A 22295-nucleotide genomic window follows, 5' to 3' on the forward strand; every position below is an offset into this window, starting at 1 on the left:
TACAAATAGTATTGAAGTTTTTGGTATAACTTTAACAGCATCTCGGGGTTTCGCCGCCTAAGAAATCATCTGGTGATGGAATGGTTCGAACCACAAAAGGGTTTGCGCTGAGTCAGCATCATAATAAAAAAATTTTTTTTTAAGTTTTCCAACAGTTTGAGGTTTGCAGTCTCTTCCTGTAGCAGATGCCTGCCAGCCGGCGCCACCCCCGCTGTTGAACTCTCATCGGGAGGATCTTCTCCGACTGCCATCTAATTGGCCCACCTCCTCCCCTTGTCTTTCTCCTCCTCCCGCAGCTGGCATGTATCGATGACAGGTGCCTATTGATCACTTCTGCTAAACCCAGCTGGCATCCAAAAAGAAGCAGAGGGAGGGGGCGACGGGGTCACACTGTCAAGCAAGGATTTATCGGCGCAGTGCTGGCTTAATTTGAAAAAAAAAAAAAAAAAGGCTAAACAATTGATCCAATACTTGTCTTCAATTTGACTTACAACTTCTGGGGTTGACCCAGGAACAACTTTGGGTTGTTTTATAAAAAATAAAAATTCACAATTTGACCCAGAAAAATGCGTAAAATTAAACCAAGGAGTCGGGCCAATTTTTGATCCATCAGTTTGGTTTACTGTGTTTTACTCACACCTAGTGGTAAGACGGAAGACGTGCAAATCTAAAGAGTGAAGTAAGTTGAAACCTACTAAAATATATATCATTTGTCCGTTAGAGGGCAGCAGAGGACTTCAATGTGAGCCTACTTGCCAATTAAACACTGCAAAAGGGCATTAAACATGATTTTTTGTACAAGAAGCAGTATATCTGCGTCAAAATACAGCAATAACAAAAAAATAATTCAAAAATTAGATATTTACTTACAATAGTAAGTCACGTATAAAATAGCCAACCAAATGTTCTTTCTCACGCCCTCTTGTATTTTACGGTTTAAAAATTCTGCTCCCCGACTTTTGTTTCAAAGTGGAAAATCTTTCATCTGTTTCGAAAGGCCTAGTGGTAGAGTGTCCGCCTTGAGACTGGTAGGTTGTGGGTTCAAACCCCAGCCGGGTTATACCAAAGACTATAAAAATGCCCCCCTGCTTGGCACTCAGCATTAAGAGTTGGAATTAAGGAGTTAGATCACCAAATGATTCCCAAGCGCGGCACCGCTGCCGCTCACTGCTCCCCTCTCCCTCAGGGGATGGATCAAAATCAAATTGGGATGGGTTAAATCCAGAGGACAAATTTCTCCACACCCAGATGTGTGTGACGATGATCATTGGGACTTTAATTTTATTTGATTTTAAAGAAAAGGGGCTTTCCTCAGACATACACAATGAATATATATATTTACATCCACAACTACAACTTATTTTTACCCAACTTTGTGAAAAATGTTCCATCCAAGCCACCACACTAAAGTTTAAACTTAAAAAATAGAGTGTTTATTTATAAGCGAGAGTTCTTTCTTTTTTTTTTCTTCTTCTTTTAATTGTCATTCCACTGCCAATGACAGCTGTTCTGTTTTCTCTCTTTCTGGAAAGGCCTCCATAGCATAGCTGCAGACGACGACAACACAAAGCGTACAAACAATTCAAATTGAGAAAAGAAAATTACACAGAGATCCAACAATGTGTGTTTGTGAGGGGGGATAAACACACATGAGATGAACAGTTCGTAGACAACAAACCTCAGGAAGGGGAGGGGGCGGTATTGTTACACATATTGTTATCTATATTTATGTCACATACATCTGTTGTGATCAGAGTAATGCATTCCTGAGGATGAGGCAATTTGTGTCCTTCAGCCACCGATGGATTTGGTGCCATGATTGCGTCGTGACTGTTTACACAAAGGGTTCAAACACGGTGGCTAAGGCAAGGCAGGATCGTTGCGATGGTGGGGACGGGGTTAACCTGAGAGCACAAGCAGGCAGCATTTTTTGAAAAGCATCAGACAAAGATGCCAAAGTGCACTCGGCGAGGTTCTATCAACCGACTTTTTTTGTGTGTGCGTGTAACCAGAAAAGGTTCTTGAATAACCTTCAAGCTTTTTTTTCTTTTTGTCAACATTTCGACAACATTCATTAAAAACAGAACTATAGAATAGAATTATTTTTTTTCATACATTAGCATGTTAAAATCAAGTGAACACATGCACACTGACAAATGAACACTATTGGGTTTTTTTTTTTGTTTGTTTTTTTTAACCAATACTGTATAACACTGTCTGCCTTTACATTGAAATCTTGTACAAATACTTATGGACACAAATGAAACTTGAAAGAAGAAGAGTCACATGCTCTCTCACGCCAATACAATAAAATAAAAACACAACCGTTATGAACATTTCACATTATAGCAATGGAGGGAGAGGGCAAAACAGACGAGATGATAGGAATTGAAACCATGAGCCGCTCGCTCGCTCTCTCGCTCGCTCGGTCACGACTGCTGGCCGCCCCAGTGGCTCTCCACAGGCCGTCGTAGCAGCTCCTCCACGTGCCGCGCCACGTCCATGGTGTCGTCCAGGTCGAAATCTCCGTCAGCGTCCAGCATGGATTCGCTCCTGTGTGATATTGATAATTGAAACATATTGATAAAAAAAATCAATTATAATCAATTAATCGACATGTCCGTCTTTTCAATAACGCGGCGCAGTAACTCACATGGGCGGGTACAAGCCGTAAGCGTGAGGGTGACTGACGGGAGCCGGAGAGGCGCCGTGATCCATGTAGGTGGCGTTAGCGCCCGTCGGATCGGGATTGGCCGTTGTAAACCTGTGAAGAATACGCCACACACACGTGATTCTTAGCCGTCGTCTAAGCAACTCACCACAGCGTGAGTTCCGCGCCCCGTTGCATCATTACGGCAAAGCGGCGGCCGTAGCGTGGCTCGGCGGCTAACGAGGCTAACTGTAATGATGAGCGGAGAACACGCTCGCTCAGGAGCCCCTCGGCATGATTAATTGGCCTCCTCTGACTGTAATTGCTGATCTGTAATGCGAGATCAAATAGCCGATGATGAACGGAAAGGGAAGAGGACGACTCACTCGGGCACCACTTGTTTGATTTGCGGCTTCACGTAGCCGTCCACCGCCTTGGCTGCACGGGGAATGGAGAAGCGCCGTCAAAAACGTAGAAAGGAGAGCCAAGGGAGGAAACTACCACGGCGGCAACTTACAGAGGGGAGGGGTGTAATACTTGGAGAAGACGTCATCCTTGGGCCTGTCGGGGTAGAGGAAGAGGAGGTGGTTGAGATCGCTGATGCGGTCGGCCAGAGAGCGAATGGTGAAGTCTTTGGTTGTGTAGGGCATGAGGTTCCACACCATTCTCTCCCCTGGAAAATGGACCAGAGATGTTTTAATTTCAATCGAGTACGTCAATGGGCTTTGCGGCTAATTGCATCTCCACTTAATTTTTTGGAGCAGCCTGTAAAGGCAGAAACATAATTGGAGCAAAATGAATTAAGTGACGGCTGGAAAATGCCTTTTGAGTTCTACTGCAGGCAGAATAGCAATGGCATCAAATATAAAGTGCATGATGAATAAAGTCCATTATTATTATTAGAAGCATTATTGGCTCTAAAAGCAAGACCAGTCAGTGGATTGAAACTCAAAAGGCGCCCAATTCGACATACATACCTGCTTTGTTGGGGTTTTCGGCCACCCAGGCGATGGTGACCCCTCCGATCTCCGAGTCGCTGAAGCGCAGGAGAAAAGTGCCGTTGGGCTTGGACATCAACATGTCTTGAGCCTGCTGCTTGTTGACAAAGCCCAGTATGGCACTTAAAAGAGATAGGAGAAAGCGTTAGCTGTGCACAGCTTCCTACTTTTGTGCTCCGCGTACGCCGGTTGCCATGGAAGAGACTGACAAAAACTATTGTCAGGAACAAAAAATGCTGCATTTTTTTTGTGCAGGCTCCACACTGAGAAAACACACTCACCCATCATTCCAGTGCGACTTAAGATGCTTCTTGGTCAGCTCCATCACGCCGTCAAACCACTGCCAAAATGTGAAGTTCCTGCCGGGCAGGCTTTCCTGAGGAGCAGAAGACAACATGAAGCGTTTCTTTGCGACGCCGTGCCGCTGAAACCGAAGGAGCTGTAATTGTTGTATTGTGTTGGCCGCTATGTCACAGAGAAAACGAGCCACCATCTTTTTCACCAAACAGCCATTATGATGAAAACAAAGCTCATTTTACACGACTGGGGCGTGGAATTGTACTACAGAGTTGCTAAGCATCACTCAATGGAAAACAAGCACGCTTCGCAATTGGCTCAGTAATTCCAGGCTGTGGGAAGGGGGGGGGAAAAAAAAAAAATCCCTGCGGGAACGAAGAACACAACAAGTCTTTATATTGCGGCGGAATCACGAGGAAACTGACTCTGTTAAACTGTGACCAGGTCATGGTCATATTGCGATCGTCTTCGATGCTGGTGCTGCAGTTGCCGAAAGCCTTCTGGGCGAGGAAGACCAGGTTCTCCTCAGAGAGCCCACGGTTGCTCTGCACTTCCGCCTTGTACTTCATGTTAATGGCCTCGCACAGCTGAGGCCAGAGGACCTTGTCCGGGACCAGGAAAGGCACGCGGCCCTGAGGACGACACAGAAGCAATATTTTAGTTCCATACATTTACATTGGAATACATGGGGGGAAAAAAAAAATTAACAACTAACCTAAAAGAAACTTTTTTTTTTTTTAAACTGTCGCCACAACATTTTGACCCCGTCAAAGGTTTGAAGCCTTGCCATTAGAGATGAGTCACGGCGTTACACGCCACTGCGCACAGCAGGCTATGGTTATCGACAGCGTGTGAAATGTAGCCGCCCGCTGTGCCGAGGCAGACCTGAAAATCTTCCCTAGGGCGCCCATGCTGCCGCTGATGATGTTTTTGTGAAGCGCCCAACCCCCACCCCTGTCACCGACCGCTGAGCGTTACTCGGGTCATGAGCGAGCTTTAAAGATGGATTGATAGCAGGTTGTCAGATTTTCACCAAAGTGCCTTTTGCTTAAAACTACAAAAAAAAAAAAATGGTATTGATTGACACCATTGATTCTTGTGAGGACGTTGCTTGAAGTACAAAAATTCTGAATTGCACTTGAACAAGTAGCGGCGTTGGTTAACAATAGATATTAAAAATGTGTACTCACAGGCTCTGCAAAAGCGTTGTCCCACAGCACCGTCGCCGTGGCGTTATTGTCTTGGCTCCCGTGGACTATCACCACAACAGGCAGCGATAACGTCTGCGGGACATCAACAAAACCAACATCGAGTTTTTCTCTTCAATCTGGATCTACTGCAGAGCAAATTACAAAACCGACAAAGGTCTGCTAGCTCAATGCTAGCACACAATGAAAAACACTATAGAAGGGCTCACAGATTTAGCATTGATTTTGCGCTAGTCATAATCCATTCAACAACTGATATTCACACACAAACAGTGCAGCATCACATCTAGACAAACAATTTTTATGCTGTCCGTCAAGGCAGTACTTTGTCATAAAGTATGCTATTTTTTTTTCTTAATTATTTGTGTTCATTCACCTTCACTTGGAAGACGAGCTCATTTCCTCCAACGCTGAACTGTGACTCAAAAAGAATGGTGAACTTCTCTTCCGTGACCGACTCGGCTCCTCTCCTGTCCGACCGCTTAATCCTCTTCAAGGACTGTACATACATTGGACAAGCACAGCCATGAGTCGTCGTGTATGTCAAAGTGGCCCCTGAGCTAAGCTGACGCAGCTTTTTTTGTACATAGTGCATAAGTAGGTCACATTTTTGTTCATCTTGATAATATGTTGTAATTGTGTCTACCGGGTGTGAGCGGTTCAGAAAATGGATGGATGGATGGATGATTAAAGCACAAATGGCCGCTTCCAACAAGATAAGAACATATCTATCTTTTGGTGCTCATTACTGCAGTTTGTAAATTTAGCATCCTCAAGAAACGGCGAACAAAAGGAAAATGGAGACAATCGTCCCTTTCTATCTGTACTTTTGATCCACTCAGACAAATAGACACCCTGACATTTGAGTAAATAAATAAATAAAAACGACCCTGGTGGCTATTTGAGGAAATGCGCTGATAACCATTAGCGGCTTTTAATCCGAGCGGGGCAGCTCGCAAGAGGGCCCTCACCATGTTTCTGAAGTGAGCGCTGAGTGTGCCCGTGGTCTGGTGATACTCCATCACGCAGTTGTTGTTCAGAATTTCTCCACTGCTGTCACTACAGGGAAGAAAACAGCATTGAGGAGTTTCTCAAGAGCAATTATTTTTTTCCAGCATAAAATACTTATCGTATTTTCCGGACTATAAGTTGCGGTTCTTTTCATAGTGTGTGTTTATGAAAAATAAAAAGACAAGATAACAGCGGTATTGTTCACAGATTTAACTGCTGACGCACTCCTGCTGCGTTTGGAATGTGGAACAAGGCGGCCGAACGGTGCTAAAAGACATTGTTGGAGTTCCAGTCATGGTTGTGTGGTGAGGTGTGAATGGAGTGAAATCCTACATAAACATCTCTACAGATCTAAACTTACTTCCTGGTGTTCTCGTTCTTCAAGAGCGCCTTAGCCTGCTGCTCGCTGATGATGGTTGCCTTGACCTGCGGTGGGTTCATGTGCACGTTCAGCTTGCCGCCGACCAGGAGGCGCACGGTGGCGGCGAACTTGGTTTGGGTTTTGAGCACCTGGGGGGGCTGTTTCTCGATAATGAAGGTGCTGACGAGAAAGAGGGGGGGGGGGCACAGAAATAAGGTTTAACCGTGCGCCTTGGATGTTTGACGTCTATGGTCGTCAATGGTAGTGAATGAGTTAATATGGAACATTTCAAAGAATGTTACCGGGGTGGGGTGGCTCAAAATTATTAGCATTTTTGTAGCTACCTTGTGACTAAGGCTGAGATGATGTCTGTGATAGTGCTGTTGAGTTCATTGAGGAGGTCTTCGATGGGACCGGGGATGGGCAGCTGTTGTCTGAGGTGCTCCGCTCTCCGGATCTGTTGCCGGTTCTGCCAGATAGTTTCTGCCAGCTTCTCGCACCTAATGCACACAAAAAAGCAAAGTAGTTGGGTCCTGTTTCAGTCACGGACTAAAGTAAAAGCGACACGAGTGCTCAGACGTCTCTCTCATTAGGAGGCTAATCAGCTTGGACTATAAACTCAGCGGCAGTCCATTAGGAGCTCGTAAAACGGCGACCTCAGTGGTTCTCATACGGGAGGGGGGGGGGGGGGGGGGGTCGAAAGGCAGCGAAAGGCCGAACGGAAGCTCACCACGACTGCAGGATATCCATGCCCCCTTCTGGCGGGCCCCCGTTCCCTGCCAGCTGTTGCCGTCTCTTCCACTGGATCAACTCGTCGTCCAGGATGACCGTCTGCTGCTTCCTCAGCAGCTGCAGTGTTTTCTGGTGCTTCTCCGCCAGGTCCTGGAAGACAACGACAGTGTCGGCTTTCCTGTCGGCGAGCCGCCGGTGCGAGGCGAGGTAGAAGAGTCAAGTGGATACCAGTCTGTACTTCTGTAGTGTGTTGGCCTCCCTTGTCAGCCACGCTTCCACGGTAGCTCTCTTGTTCAACAAGGTGGGCTCTCGTAACTGACGGTCAGCAGGGGGCAGTGTGGCCAGGCTGGATAGCTGAGCTAGAAAAAAATAAAAAGAGGTAGAAATTGAAAGAGAAAACAATTCATGGATTTCTAAGAAGAACTTCCTAAAAGGCTTTTTGGTTATAATAAAAGGCGGATGAATGCGGTCAGCGCTTGTTGACATTTATTCGATGAAGGCCAAGGCTCATGTTCAGTTAGTGGCATTGTTTGAACCTTGTTGGAAAACAATTCTACATCTATCTTTTCATTTTCTTTCCACAGAAACATTTACATGGACTGTACTATGGAAACTTGTCTTTGTCGTATTTTCTTTACAAATACTATAGATGGTATTTCAATAGCAATTCTAAAAGTCGTTGAGCTCCTACACAATAAGACTCTCCACATTGAGTTCCTCCAATCACATCTCGATGGTGGTGGGCAACATTCAGTCCAGTAAAGAGTAAAAATGCTGGAATTATTGCGTGGTAACGCCGCCCCCCCCCCCCCCCAAAAAATAAAACCACACATTTGAAATTGGAGGTTTCCACATGACAGGATGAGGGCTTTCTTTTCTCACCCTGGATGCGCAGGCTCTCCTGGTACTGGATGATGAAGTACTCCTGGTTGTGCTGGAGCTTGCGCAGGTCATTTTCCGTGTCTTGGGTGAGCAGTCGCAGCTCCTCAAAGGCCTGGTTGATCTGCTGGTACTTCTGAGACATGCTATCCAACAGTCCGCCCACCGGAGAGCTGCACTGTTCCGTTGCATGGACAGAAATAGCGTTTAGATGAATGTCATTTGAGATGGACGGGATGCGCCGACCCTCGGATGAACTAGCGACGGTAAAATCGCAAGTCTGAGATCGAGCGCGACTGCGTAACTGCGGTCGGCCGGATGACGAGCGAGCAAACTCGAATGCTCATCAGTCCGCATCGTGTTTGCTAATAGAAGAGGCGAGCTGTGACTGGAAATCAATTCCCGCCAGGAGTTAGCAAGAGTCAGATGTTCATGCGCCGCTGGCTCGATGACTTTCCCAACTCGAAGCGGCGTCCAATAAAAGATAAAATATTTGATTGGCACGCTTTGCCGCAGCGTCGTGCCAGGTCATTGCAGAAGTGACGAAATAAATGTCGACACGGTTTCTCAGTCTGCGTTCACACTTGGTGAGTAGAAAAATAAACGACTGCGACTGCAAACATTCGATGTTCTCACTCACTCACTCACTCACTCACTCACTCACTCACTCACTCACTCACATTGGTGGCCTCTCGCACGAGCCGCTGCTCGGTGTAGAGGATGTGCTTGATGCAGCGCACCAGCTCCAGAGGACATCGGTCATACGTGCTCTGAAAGACAAGGAGAACATGTGCCGTGGTTAAGGTCTAGTTAGCCGCTGACGAGGCGAGTGGCTGGTGCGCTCGCCGCTCGCCAATTTAGACGCATCAAGGAGCTTGTCGGTGGATTCGGCGCGCCGGAGCCCATTAGAAGAGCCTAATGACAAGCGTCTCCTAAGAGCGCCGCACTTCGTTTAAGCGCTAGTTAGCATACGAGCGCTAGGGAGGTGTTTTACATGTTCATGCTATGACAATTAGATTTGGATTTATTTCCTCTGAACTCAAATATCATCTTTGATATTTCGTAAAAGACAAAATCTGAGCAAAGACGATCCCCCTCTTTGCCCTGTTTGGTTTCCGGGAGGCGAGAGGAAGGCAAGAGAAGAATGAATTTGGAGAGCGCGGCTCATAAATAGCAGCGCTGGCTAACTACCAAGGCCTGCACTTGGACTGTCCTCTTGTTTTTCCTCAGTTTGGATACAAACTGTTCTGAAATATTTGGTGCTCCTGTGTTTGTGGTTTCAAAAAAACAAAACAAGGGGTAATGTCGAAATCGACGGCTTGTTTTGCTCGAAAAACAAATCAAAGAAGAAATTGACATTTTATTGGCAAAACAACAATTCGTTGTCAGGGCTTACCTTGAGTTGGCTGGCGTAGTGTCCCAGTTTGATTTTGAGCAAGAAGCCGTCCTCGCCCACCTGGTGTTCCGCTTTGTTCTGCAGCTCCTGGATCAGCCCGTCTAACAAGCGCTTGGCCTTGAATTCCTCTTGCGGGTTCTCCAAGTCAATGTTGTCCCTGACCGAGGTAAAAGAAATTCTTTAGGACAAATTCTCAGAAGGAAATGGCACAAATAACCTTAAAACCGCCACTTCAAAGCCAAACAAGACTTCCTCTCTATCTTCTCAGGAGTGATTTCTCAATACTTTATTTGTGCGCTTACTCATGATACAAAATTCCTGCCAAGTGAAAGTAGCTTTAGGGAATGAAAATGTCAATGTGACCTTATGTTTCATGGTGCGCCATGAAACATTGTAAAGACAAAAACTGAAGTTTGGGAAATCGTTTTTAGGAAGGCTCTTTTACGAAGCTGGAATTGTGGCTTTCAATGCTCTGGTCCAGACAACATGGACCAAAAAAAGTCACCGCCTCACTCGGTTTGGCGACTCACCAGAGTTGGCTCTCGATCCACTGCGACAGATAATGTCGTACTTCGATGGGAAAGTGCTGGCCGTAGAGAGATTGCATCTGGTGGAGAGCATCTCCCTGGAGCTGCTGGGCTTGGATCCACACTGCCATCTTCAACACCCTTAACAGCAGAGCCAGAGAAGTGAAAACAAAGAGGTCACTCAAGGAGACAGAGTTCAGTTGCTTGAAAATCAAGCCAATAAATAAATAACTTGAAGCTAACGTCAAACGTCAGGAGCCACAGATAATCGAATCAAGTAGATGTCCTCCAAAATCTACAGCCTTTAAAAGAGTTGAATTGCCTCTTTGTTTTCCTCTCGGAGATGCCACGGAAGAAGGAATTCAGCACATAAAGACTGAAACGAGGCAAGATACTGACTGATTGGTTTGACGCACAACACAAGGACAAATCATCATATGAATGCTTCAAATGTCAATTGGACCTTCTTGACAACAGACTCATTGTTCTTGTTTGAGGATAAATAATATAAACCCGTGAGTTATATTATTTGTCTACATTGTTGCTCCACCGTTTGTGTGTTTATATACCCAATATTGACCAGGAAGTGATTAACTAACAGCTTGGGGGAGAAGGCAACGGCAAAGATGAAAAGCGGTTGACATATTTGCCTCTGTGGTTCATGGTTTCACTCTCAGTTGCATTTGAACCGCAAAATAAAAAAATAAAATAAAAAGGACTTTGTGCCGGGGTCACTTCTGCGGTTGACTTACCGTCAACACGCCGACTTGTTCTTCTAAAAAAACAGCACGGTACGGAAGGCGTGTGATGAGTACGCGGGGATGTTTGTGGTTTATGCGGTTTTGGCGGTGAGCGACATTCCTCTCCATTTGTAGCTCGCGGCAAACGCATGCAAACTAAAGAATTAAGTGGGCCCGCGTCCCATGACTGGAGAAATGCCTTTAGCCGGATGGATCTGATGACTGGGACAAGCGAGCCCCCGGGGCTGGTGCTTTTCATTCAGAGATAACTCATCAAACGGCGCCGATCGTTCCAATTATTCCATGAATGCACCCAAAGATAATCCTGTGCTCGCTGCACACTAATCATAACTGGCAATGTTTGGTGAAGTTTCACCTTTGACCTTTTTTTTTTTTTTTTTTAATTAGACAGCGCTAACATTCGATAGCATTAGTCATTAGGGAATGTTGCCATTCAGTACATCCTTGAACGTAGCACAAGACCAGACCCACAAAAAAAAAAAAAAACCCCCAGCAACAAATAATTCAAGAGGGCAGGGGCCGAGGGAATAGCTGAGTGCTTTAAGTCAGTGGTCCCCAAATCTTTTCGCGCCACAGACTGGTTTACGCGTCAGAAAATTTTTTGCAGACCGACTTTTCTATAAATAAATAATAAATTCATATAAATAAAGGTGTAGGAAGGAACCATTCCGCAGGTCCTTCATTCCCTCTTCTGTCAGACGTGTCACCTGCTAAAATTATGTTTCGTCTCTGCTAGCGGCACTTGTCCTTGTCTGTTATTCATCCTTTTTGGAAATTTTGGCATGTGTATTCTTGCACTCGTATGCGCTGCTGTAACAAATAAATTTCCCCACTGTGGGATGCATAAAGTTCTATCATCATCATCATAAATAATACATGGATAATAAATATATAAATACTATGAAATAAAATGATATGACTGACATAAAAACAAGTATAAACCACATAAAAAATAAAATTCACTATTACGTTGAATCAGTGGGAGCACTGAGCTCATTTCTCAGAAACGAGCCGGCCCCAACTAATCGTAATCGGAAACAATGACACCCGAAGTGGTGAAGGTTTGTCTTTTAATGCAGGATGCTTGGTCTCCATGTGCCGAAGCAGTTTTGAAGGCTTCATTGCTAGCCTGTCGCCACATGTACAAGTGCGCTTGGCGTGTCAGAGTCACCTGTGGTGATAAATCCATATTTTAAGAATGACTCAAGAAAAGTTCTTTTGAATGCAGCTTTCCTTTTCTTAGAAGTGGTAGCCTCTTCTTCTTCAGTCTCCTAATTGTTTTTTTTTTCCCTTTACAAAGAAGCTTTTGAAACTTCTGTTTCTTGCTCATTTTTGCTTGCCTGGCAGGCTCGACTGGGGTGACATGTCACGTGACTGAGACGAGTGTCTTGGGTCAAGGGATACAGCGACGGATGTAATTGGGAGAAAATTGCCAAATTTTTGATATTTTTCTAAATAAATTCTTACTCATTTTTGCGGACTCGACTGGGAAAACATGTCATGTGACTGGATGAATTGATCGTTGATAAAGAAAATAAAAAAATTAATGTTTTTTTTTTTTTTTCCTGTGCGGCTTGGCGGCCCGTTACCAAGTGCCCACGGACCGGGAGTTGGGAACCTCGGCTTTAAGTATATTTAAAAACAAAACAAAAAATCTTTTGACAGAAAGGGTTGAAAAGGACCGCCAATCTTGAATAAGCAGAGAGCCCCCCCGCCCTTTTTGTCACTGAAATGGTAAAAGCAGATTGCAAATTGACAAAACATCACCACACAAACACTAGAGAGATCATTTATGCGCACTACATAATCCTAACAACATTCAAATGAAGAAAATTGGGATCATTTCACAAACAGGCCAAAAGTGAGGGAAAAATACATAATGTTCCTGGTAGTACTAAACAACCACGACGAGGAGAAGAAAATAAATGTTTGTTTTGATAGATTAATACTTGAGTTCTCGATCAAGTGTCCTTCCCAACAAATATAATCTAAATTTGAATCGAAAAAGAAAATTCCAACCACAATATATTAGAAAAACGGAGAACGGCTGACTTCATCATAGCCGTCGTTGTTGTCTCCCATTAGCGTGCTACATTCACGGCACGGTGGTGGCATGTCACATGCGCGTTTAAAGCCCTGCAGAGAGCCCCCCCCCCCCCAAAAAAAAAAAAAAACTGAAGTCGAGCGCCGTCACCCACTCCTTCCTCTTAGGGAAAACTGCCATTCATTTAACGTAAGCACTTCCTGTGAGGAAACTCATGGTGCCACCCACCACCCCGAGCGCTAACACAAGCATCACGACAACAAGAAAACATGTTTATATTGAAAGCTCCTCTGTTATCGGTTCATCAGAAACATTTGAGTCCTTACAAAGCGACAATACAGTTCAAGCTTAGCCAATCCAATTGAACTATTACGGGAGGAGGACAGAGGACACTTGTTGTAGCGCGAGGACACATGACCTGTCAATGGTGGCTGACAACTTGAAGAAAGGGCGCCTTAAAAAAATAAAAGGCTTTTCAGTCGTGTCGAACCGGGTGGGTACGTCGCAGTGATGCGGGCCGCCCCGCCAAATCACTCATTAGCTCAACAGCAGACACATTGACCAGCCGCTCGTCCGCCATCTTTGGACTCGCATTCTAATTTGGAAAGGCATTTTATGATGCTCACAATTGGGGAAGGGGGGGGGGGGGCACGTGCGAAGGCGTCATCGGCTTCCTTGGCATCGTTCTTAAAAGGTCATCTTTTGCTACGGTGCTGACCTTCATCTATTATGATTTACGAGCGCTCACGTGCCGGCTATTATTTGACTCAATTAGCATGCCATTGACATCCACTTTCAAAACAGATGTACAGCGGGACCTTGACTTACTTTTTTTTTTATTATTATTTATACGTATATTCAAATATAAATGATAAAAGCTTAACCAAGGTAAACAAATAGAAAATTAACTAAAAGATGAACAAATATATTACATTTTCAAAAATATACAGTAAGCTAAAGTCAGCTAAGCTAAAATAAACTAAATAAATGCATCGTTTCAGCAGCATTGTCAGATAAATGAGAGAAAAAAAATAAATCAAACGCAAGCAAAAACAATGCCCAAAATAGAAACCTGAACTTTCCAATTGAACAATATTCTGGTTGTTTCAAGCCTAATCGCCGCTCCAGTTGTTTTTGTTGAAAGCACAAAGCCAAGAATGGACGAGCAAGACATACAGGGACGCGTGTTAGACATAACTGATTGCGTAACGAGGCAAAAAATAGCCCACAGGTAGCCTGAGGGTGACTGATAGTGATAACGGTAACAGCGACAGTGTAACCGCAGTTCCTCTAGGGCCGCGCTCACGTTATTGCCGCCGTATAATTTAGCTGCTTAGTCGCTGTCGGTTGCGGTCGCAACTGCAGCTTCTTCGGCCCCCTCGGTGATCAGTCTGCAGTTTGACTGATGCGGAATCAATCGGTGGGCGGGGGAGGGGGGTCATGATGCACTGCAGGTGACAGCTCCCCCGCCGAACTCGTCGGTGCGGCATGGAAAATAACGAGGCATGTCACTGACCTGGCCTTACGCTGTCAAATCAAACCAGTTAGGGAAAGCAAACAATCGAGCGGTTAGTCAACTCTGACTACCTTACCGCATGGTGTATACTTGGGGGGGGGACGGGACGCTTCCCATGCCACTGCTGACACAGGACGTCACCAAATGCGTTTCCCGTAACAGGTCTAGTGTTGCTTGTTCTTGTTAGTGTGACTTACTACTTTCATTCTGATTGTCAGGGACTGAAGTCATTTTGAAAATAGAGAAGTGGCGTTTCTCCGAGATCAAGCTGCTTTAAAATGGAACAAAAGTAAAAGTCTCTTCTCCTGCTACCGTGCATGAAGGCAATAAAGAGCGGCTACCCGTTCCCGATGTTTGGATTGTGAAACGGCAATAGATCAAACAAGCGCATGCAGAGCTCAGCATTCTGACAGCGTAACCTCATTGCACTCAGCTGGCCCGCTAGCCTCTGAACCGCCGCCCCGCCCTCAAGTCTTTGGAGTCGGAGCTTGGCCATCCAATGACCTGCTTTATCCAACTCAATCCCCCCCCGTTGCTCCCACCCACCCCTCGCTCACACTTTCCAACCATCTGGACAGATGCCTCGAAGCAAGACGGGCTATTTGAGGTGACGCGGCAGTCATAAAATGAGAATTCTGAGGTGCCAAACATGTGAAAAAGGCCAGAAATATACTCAATCCTGAAATTCTGGTGATACAAAAAGAACATCTGTCAAGGGTTTGTTTGCTTTGAAAACCAGCTAGCAGTATGAAGGTCACATTATATCTTCCTGCTGCAAGTGTCAACAAATTGTAAATGGCGTATTTACATCGGAGTGACATACGGGCTTACAAGGTTAACATTGTGATTCATTCGATTTGGAATAACATGATTCTTCAGTTTTAATTTATCTTAGTAACTCACAATATCCAATCACTGCTGGGTTATTTTTAGAACAGACCCATGGACTACTCATGTTGTACCCACTGGTACCATTTATTTTTAATTTAGACAATGCATATTAACTGAGAGAGCAAATAGACATCCGTCTAAGTAAGCTGGAGTTTGCAGATTGTCTCTTTTGCCTCGCTATTTATCTCCGAGTAACTGCTCACCCCTCCGAGTAAAAGGCTAACATTTAAGTCAATATTGTCAAGGTCTCAAAATTATCTTCAAAGCTGTTTGCATTCCAAATCCAATTATTTATTGATCTCAAATTGGATTTTGAAACAATTGGAAGTTCCTTTGTATTTGTCCATACGTATAAAGTGCGGTCGACTGGTGACGTTATGTAATGTGAAGCCCGGGAGCGAATGTTAAATGCGGCTCCGGGCTCAAGTGCGTGGCGACAAGAATGCCGGCGTGTCGTATGAGCGCTTTAGCGAGGGCGACGAGGTGTATCTTCTGTGGCTGCAACAAGGCGAGAAAAGCTTGAAAAGCTCAATGTGTGTCTTTTGATGCAAATGTAAAATGACACAACTTAGAGTTTAAACTGAAAAGACATTGATATCATTTTAGTCCTTGAATGAACAACATGTTTCATTCGTGAAAAGGAAGATCAGCGCTAAGAGAGAAAAAGCAGGTCTGCCACAAGAGACTTAACATAAATACAACTTGATTCGGAAACAAAGGAGACAAATACCGTAAATTGGCTGGCGTACAGGTCAGCTGCCAAAGGCTTCTCTTCTTCCTCTTAACAAAACAACTCGGTGCTACCGCCACAGACTTTTGTTATTAGTACAGACACCAGGCATGACTGCAATTAGACCTGCATTGTGACTCAAAACCATATTTAAAAAAAAAAAAAAGGAACAATTTGAACCCAAAACTAGAATGGCGGCAGGCGAATCACAACATGTCATAACAAGCAACATTTAGCAAATGGTCAGTTAGCTTACTGTCAAACTAAACATAAAACATGCTGTAGTGTGTATTTAAAAAAATAAAAATAAAAAAACATAGCCCCTGCTAGCTTGATGCTAGCATACGATAGCAAACCCAATAGACCTACGGGCTAACAATTAGCATCCACATCTTTATTGGGCACTCTTCCGAGGCAAAAAAACTATAATACCAGCATTTTGCGCAAGCTTTTTTTTGTTTTTTTTTTGTTTTTAGCAATTAGATGAAAAGGCCCAAAATGTTGTGGTCTGGTTCTAAAAGTCAGGGCATTGAAAATGCATAATGACAGTAATTATCTACGGGGAACATTGGCTATTTTGTCTACATCGATAGTTGCATCCAGACATAATTAAATTGGGAGGACAAAGCACAAATTGTGGGCTTGTAATTAGAGAGAGCAATTATTGCTTTTGAGCAAGAACAAAGGCGACATCAGCGTAAAGCGATTGTTTGGAAAATGGTGGCCTTAAAAACTAGCCAAATGAGTGTCTCGAGGGGTCGAGAAGGTTAAATTGTTCTTTTGAATAAGAACATTGACGCACTTGATGTTCTCTATCAAAATTCAGCTTTCAATCTGGTGGGTAACAATAAAAAACATGATGCTTATCTGGAACAATTCAAAAAAGTTAATTGAAAAGTTGTTTTATAAGTGTTTTGCAAATTAGGTCTAGATTTGAACACCCCCATCCCCACCCAGCGGACCACCCTGCCAGCTCGCCACTTTGTTGTCTCCTCAAACAGCAGGTTAAATGTCTTCTGACAAGTGAACAACATAGAGAGGCAGCCTTCCCTCCGTGGCAAACTGGGGGGAGCAAAAGGGGTCCGAACACGTCATACAGGTCTGGGAACATGGAGGGTAAACTCTAAGCCCCGCCCCTCCCCCGGGGGGAGGTTCACTAACATAACACAGGAAATGAAACAGGAATAAAAAAAATGGCATTGTTGTATTTCGTGCCTTTAAATATCTTGCAAAATAATGAAATTGGATGGATTTACTCTCATTTGAAGGGCATTTTGGTTTGGCTTGTGTTCTATCGACAAAATCCCACAAAAACCTTCCCCCAAACGCAAATTTTTTAACACATTTTTTTTTTTTTTTTTTTTTATAACTGGTGTGTGTTAATTCTTCACCCTTAGGGTAAATGTGACAAAAGCCTAACGACTGTGGGCGGGAGATACATAACACGCCTCCTTTAAATCCTCATAAGCTTGTTTTCAAACCGCTGGAAAGAAAAAAAAAGATTCCACAGATAACGTACAACAATCCAATTAGCCCATTTGCAGAGTGTAACCAACACACTTGGTGGGGAAGCTGCTTATGATGCAAAGTGGTCCCCTGGTGGGAAAGTTCATCACGGGCCGACGCTTTTTGCGAATATCTGAGCGGTTCATGATGTCATGACAATGTCTTCCTGGAAGAAACATGACTTGTACGCGTGAGGACGACACGATGTCCAGCTGTTGCGGCCAACGGGGAGATTTTGAGAAACACCAATCTGGGAAAACCTTTGCCCAGATTTTGAAGTGAAATCGCGTATTCGGAGGATCCGCCATCTACTGTAACTTTCCATCATAGCCCCGCCATTGTGATTTACTCTACAGTGTATTCTGTTGACTGTTGTCTATTTTTAGTACCAATGCAAAGAAAATGTATTTTGAAATTCTCCGTTCCAGTGTGACGCGGCACAATGCATGCACACAACATGCTCCCCCCCCCCCCCCCCCTCCCCGGCGTTTTATTTACGACACCATGTGGCGGATTCAACTGGCCCGCATGCCTGCGAGGGCCAGCGGCGAGCAACAGATGGGATTTAACAGTGCAAGCTGTTGACACCCGAACGCCCTCCCTCCAGAGTGTGAAGTTTGAAAATCACGGCCTTCTTGTAAAACGAGTCCGAGATGGCGCAATTGCTGATAATCCAGAAATTGACTTTACAAAGTCGCCTTGGGCCAAAATACTGGACATCAATTGGATCTCCTGGTCTACGGGAGCACACCGGTGACACTTTGAACCCTATGACGTGTATGTCTGATAACATAACCTCGCTAGCCACAGAAACATTGGCGGGCGAGGCGGCCATTGCTTTGCAGTAAGCCTGTAATAGGCTTTAACGGCGCAGCTTCAGTTATCGCACATCCTGCTCAATTTGCTAAACCTGACGCCCAGTAAGAAAAAAAAAATAAAAATACTTGATTTATGTTGTGCAAGTCCCACAATCACAGTGCTGAGCCTACAGGCAACATTTTATTACCGTTGAGTGAAGAATGTGGCAGGTAGCCAATATTTTATTCTGAGCGTCAGTGTTTGAGGTTCAAAATGATCGAAAAACGAGACGGATATTTTTTTCTTTTTTTTTTTAGAAGTAAAAAACGGCTTAGTGAAACTTTGCGTCACGTATCGACAGTGGCCAGGAGCGACAAAGATAAAATTAGTCATGAATCGGCTACGAAAAATCGAGCAATTAAGTACGGGAGGGGTCCGGCGACCATGAAACAGCAAAACGAAAGGTCTTCTCGAGATGTCAACAATCAGCGGCGTTATTCGACAGATGGATCAGGTCGCTCCAGACTGAAAGCTGGTGATCACATGACCAGTGGATTAAGCGCAACTGAAAGAGGGTGGAGGTTTAAATGGGGGGGTGGGGTGGGGCCAAGCGTCACCACATGCTTCCTGATCACTTCCCTCACAAGGTTTGCCGTTTCCATTTCACTCTTGACAACCCGCATATTTGTTTTGGATTGTCACATGTTGCCATCTGAAAGATTCAGCAGATTTCCTGTTAGCGTGTGGGTCACTGACGAGAAGCACTTCAACGGGTCTGACGCCTTTGACTCATAGCTCGGTCACACCAACCCAAGAAAAAAAAAAAACCACTAAGCTTTGATCGGCTCACTTCCAGCGAATCGCAACGTCATTGTCAAGAACAGGTCCTCTCCGGCGAAGCCACCCAACGTAACGGCTTACACTCTTAATGATGCAGCACAAGTCAACAATAAATGCACAACTAAAAATAATGGGCTTATGTTTTGGCAAATTGCTTAAAAATCCAACTCAAAGTGGACATTTTCCCTCTAAACTGGGGAGGACAAAGTAATTAAAAAAAAAATCCTGCGGGAAATTGATGGTTGTTTTTTTCTTTACTAGAATTGCCTACATAAAATGTTTTTGTCATTATTGTATTTTAGGGAAATTTTATACAACTACCTTGTCACTATATTCAAGCAGGCTCGGGTGACGATATTTCCAAACCTACGGCCTTAAAAAAATTGTTTTATGTTATCAGCTCAAAGAATGATTGATGGTGAAACCAGCCAGTCCTTCCTTCAAGCATCTCCATTTGTTTCAAATGCTTCTGCGTGCCTCCTAACTGGAGCTCAAACAAGAGAGCAACTTACTCCAATTCTGCCATTTTTATTTGATAAGTAGCACTTTGTATGCAGCTATGTTTATAAAGTAAATTTGAGTTGAGAGTGTGATATGTTCAAAAATTCGTCATCTTATTGGGGAAAAAAAAATGTAGATAAACTGCATTTCCCCTTCCCAGCTGTCATTGGCAAATTCAAAACATTAGAAAATGAACACATTCTTATAATAGAACGATGTTTCCAGAAAGCTTTTGAGAAGTTGTGCCAACTTATACAAATGCACAATGAACCCACATTTCATTTTTTTTAGTCTAGTTTTTTACTTTTACTTGAGTAAAGCGCGGAATCTGGTGTCAAATTCAAGGTCCGTGGGCCAGATGCGGCCCGCCACATCATTATATGTGGCCCGCGAAGACAAATTGCGCATCAAATTCGTGTGTCATGACTAGAATTGCAAATTGTCTTCACTTTTAATAATATATATTTTTTAAAATATTTGACGTTTTTACTTGTCTGATTTGAAAACGAGTTATTTGTAAGTTTGTTTTGTAGCTTTTACTGTATATAATATGACATGCTCATACATTTATTTGGGTTGATAGTCATAATGGCGCTCCGAAAGAAGCTATGACAACAATGCGGTCCGCGAAAAAAAAAAAAAAAGAGTTTGACACATTCGCCATAAAATATATCAATGGGACTACTTTTCCATGACAGCGTCTGTGGTTACTTGGCCAACACAGTAAGCGCCAAACATTAGCAAAACCACAAGTGACAGGAGAAGGAGGGGGAGGCACTAACAGGGATGCCCTCAGCCGCCTGTTGAGCCTCGACCGGCGGATACACCGGCATAGTAACCCCCCCACCCCCCGGCACTCCCAACGGTTCAGCGAAGCGGCAGAGTTTGTTTACAAACGTTGCATATGAGCGTGTCGTAATAGCAGAGCGTCAAGTGGCACGCAGTACCCCCCCCCCCCCCCCCCCTCCACACTACTGAAAAAAAAACACAATAACAAAGGTTACAAATGTCACTAGTCTTACGTTCGTGTGGCGACGACTCCCGCGCAGCTTTCCTGTGCTCGAGCGCGGTCACAAGCTGCGGTGACTCGGGGAGCTTTCGCTCGCTCGACCGCTCGGTGGGTCGCTGGGTCGGTTCGGGGAGTTTGCAACAGTTTGCTGACCCCTCCGTGCAGAGTCCTCCTCGCACACACTTACACACACACACGCTCTCTCTCTCTCTTTCTCTCTCTCTCTCTTTGGCCCCGCCCAATTCCGGTGTCACTCATTGCTGGTGAGAGCTAACGACGACGTGTTGATGTGAAAGTCGCATTTCGAGCTTACTTTTAATCAAGGCATACATTTTAAGACAGATTACCAAAATAGAATGTCCTAAAAAGTATGAATGCTAAAGTAATGAGTATTTTTCTGCATCTACTTCCACGTCCTAATCACATCATTGCAAAATATTCCATATTAATTTTTTCTTATACCCCTAAATATGATCGAAACATTACTTCTACAAATACTACTATTACTATGAATACTAATAATCATACACTGAAAACGAACTCGGTGGAGCACTGGTTAGCACGACCGCCTCACAGTGAGGAAGGTACGGGTTCGACTCCACCTCCGGCCCTCCCTGTGTGGAGTTTGCATGTTCTCCCCGTGTCCGCGTGGGTTTTCTCCGGGCACTCCGGTTTCCTCCCACATCCCAAAAACATGCTTGGTAGGCCGATTGAGCCCTCCAAATTGTCCCTAAGTGCGAGTGCTTGTTCGGTCTCTGTGTGCCTTACAATTGGCTGGAAACCAGTTCAGGGTGTCCCCCGCCTACTGCCCGATGACGGCTGGGATAGGCTCCAGCACGCCCGGGACCCCCGTGGGGACAAGAGGTATGGATAATGGATGGATGGATGGATGAAAATGAATGCTCGATTGATCGCCAACCCGGACAACAGCGACACCCTCAGGCTCAAAAAGAAACTTTACTTAATTTGCCATCGCACACAAAGGTTAATGAGTAAGATTGGGGAAAGTCATTTTTTCCCCAATTAAATAATTCAATATACTTTGTTTTAAAATTGCTTGAGAGCTTGTTTTTCAATTTAAATGAAATACTCAATTAACTTCTTTCATATTAAACTGATTAATCAGTGCAGATATGTCAAATGTTCAACTTGTGACAAAAGTGAAATTAATGAAAGAAAGCAAATAGCGTGTCTCCTGTTATATTCAATATAAAGTGCAAATTATATTTTTGCAACTCAGTGATATTTTTTCATATTACAGTGGTGGTTGGTTTTTCCATGACAAAAAACAAATGAAAAAACCCAAGGGTGCTTGTTTGAGACGATGACAAAGGGCTTTTTAGAAATAGATGCACTTACGAGAAATGAAAACACTGAATGATAATAGGAGGTTTCATTTTTCTGAGTTTGTGTACGTGCGTAATTGCATAAATATACTTTTGATTGGAGAAATATACTTTCCACACATTATCCTGTGAAACATACCGATTGTACATTTTCATATGTATATATTTTCAATATTTTAACAATGAGACATTTCAGTATGAATTTCTTTTATTGCCTAAATATAATGACTAGTAAAAGTAACATTTGTTTTTGTACAAGAAACAATGATCTAACATGGCAGTTGTTTCCCAAAT

General features: G+C 44.1%; 1 protein-coding gene across 2 annotated transcripts; it reads right to left on the reverse strand.

The window, feature by feature from the left end:
• Positions 1–876: 876 nt before the first annotated feature.
• Positions 877–20919, reverse strand: stat5a (signal transducer and activator of transcription 5a). 2 transcript variants are annotated; one of them, XM_085933165.1, is made up of 19 exons: positions 20669–20919; positions 10063–10200; positions 9533–9689; positions 8817–8906; positions 8140–8314; positions 7486–7616; positions 7256–7407; positions 6870–7025; positions 6526–6705; positions 6125–6212; positions 5530–5652; positions 5136–5228; positions 4371–4577; positions 3930–4024; positions 3628–3770; positions 3168–3323; positions 3037–3088; positions 2654–2764; positions 877–2553 (listed from the first exon to the last, which is right to left on the reverse strand). In XM_085933165.1, exons 2-19 carry the CDS (start codon positions 10188–10190, stop codon positions 2430–2432), a joined length of 2361 nt encoding a protein of 786 aa, XP_085789291.1. In that variant the 5' UTR covers positions 10191–10200; positions 20669–20919; the 3' UTR covers positions 877–2429. The 2 variants fall into 2 exon arrangements, with proteins under 2 accessions (XP_085789291.1, XP_085789293.1); XM_085933167.1 differs by lacking the exon at positions 20669–20919 and adding an exon at positions 16002–17932.
• Between the last annotated feature and the right edge of the window lie 1376 nt (positions 20920–22295).

The sequence above is a fragment of the Syngnathus leptorhynchus genome, chromosome 16 (assembly GCF_054491065.1).
Source record: "Syngnathus leptorhynchus isolate UIUO chromosome 16, UIUO_Slep, whole genome shotgun sequence".
Taxonomy (NCBI): domain Eukaryota; kingdom Metazoa; phylum Chordata; class Actinopteri; order Syngnathiformes; family Syngnathidae; genus Syngnathus; species Syngnathus leptorhynchus.

Bases quoted from the DNA above. Each gene is read 5' to 3' on its own strand.
- stat5a (XM_085933165.1), bottom strand. From the start codon at position 10,190: ATGGCAGTGTGGATCCAAGCCCAGCAGCTCCAGGGAGATGCTCTCCAC. The intron at 7,408-7,485 runs GTATCCACTTGA...GTTGTCTTCCAG, and splicing joins CACTACAGAAGTACAGACTG to GACCTGGCGGAGAAGCACCA. The intron at 4,025-4,370 runs GTCAGTTTCCTC...TCTGCTCCTCAG, and splicing joins CCTGGTCACAGTTTAACAGA to GAAAGCCTGCCCGGCAGGAA.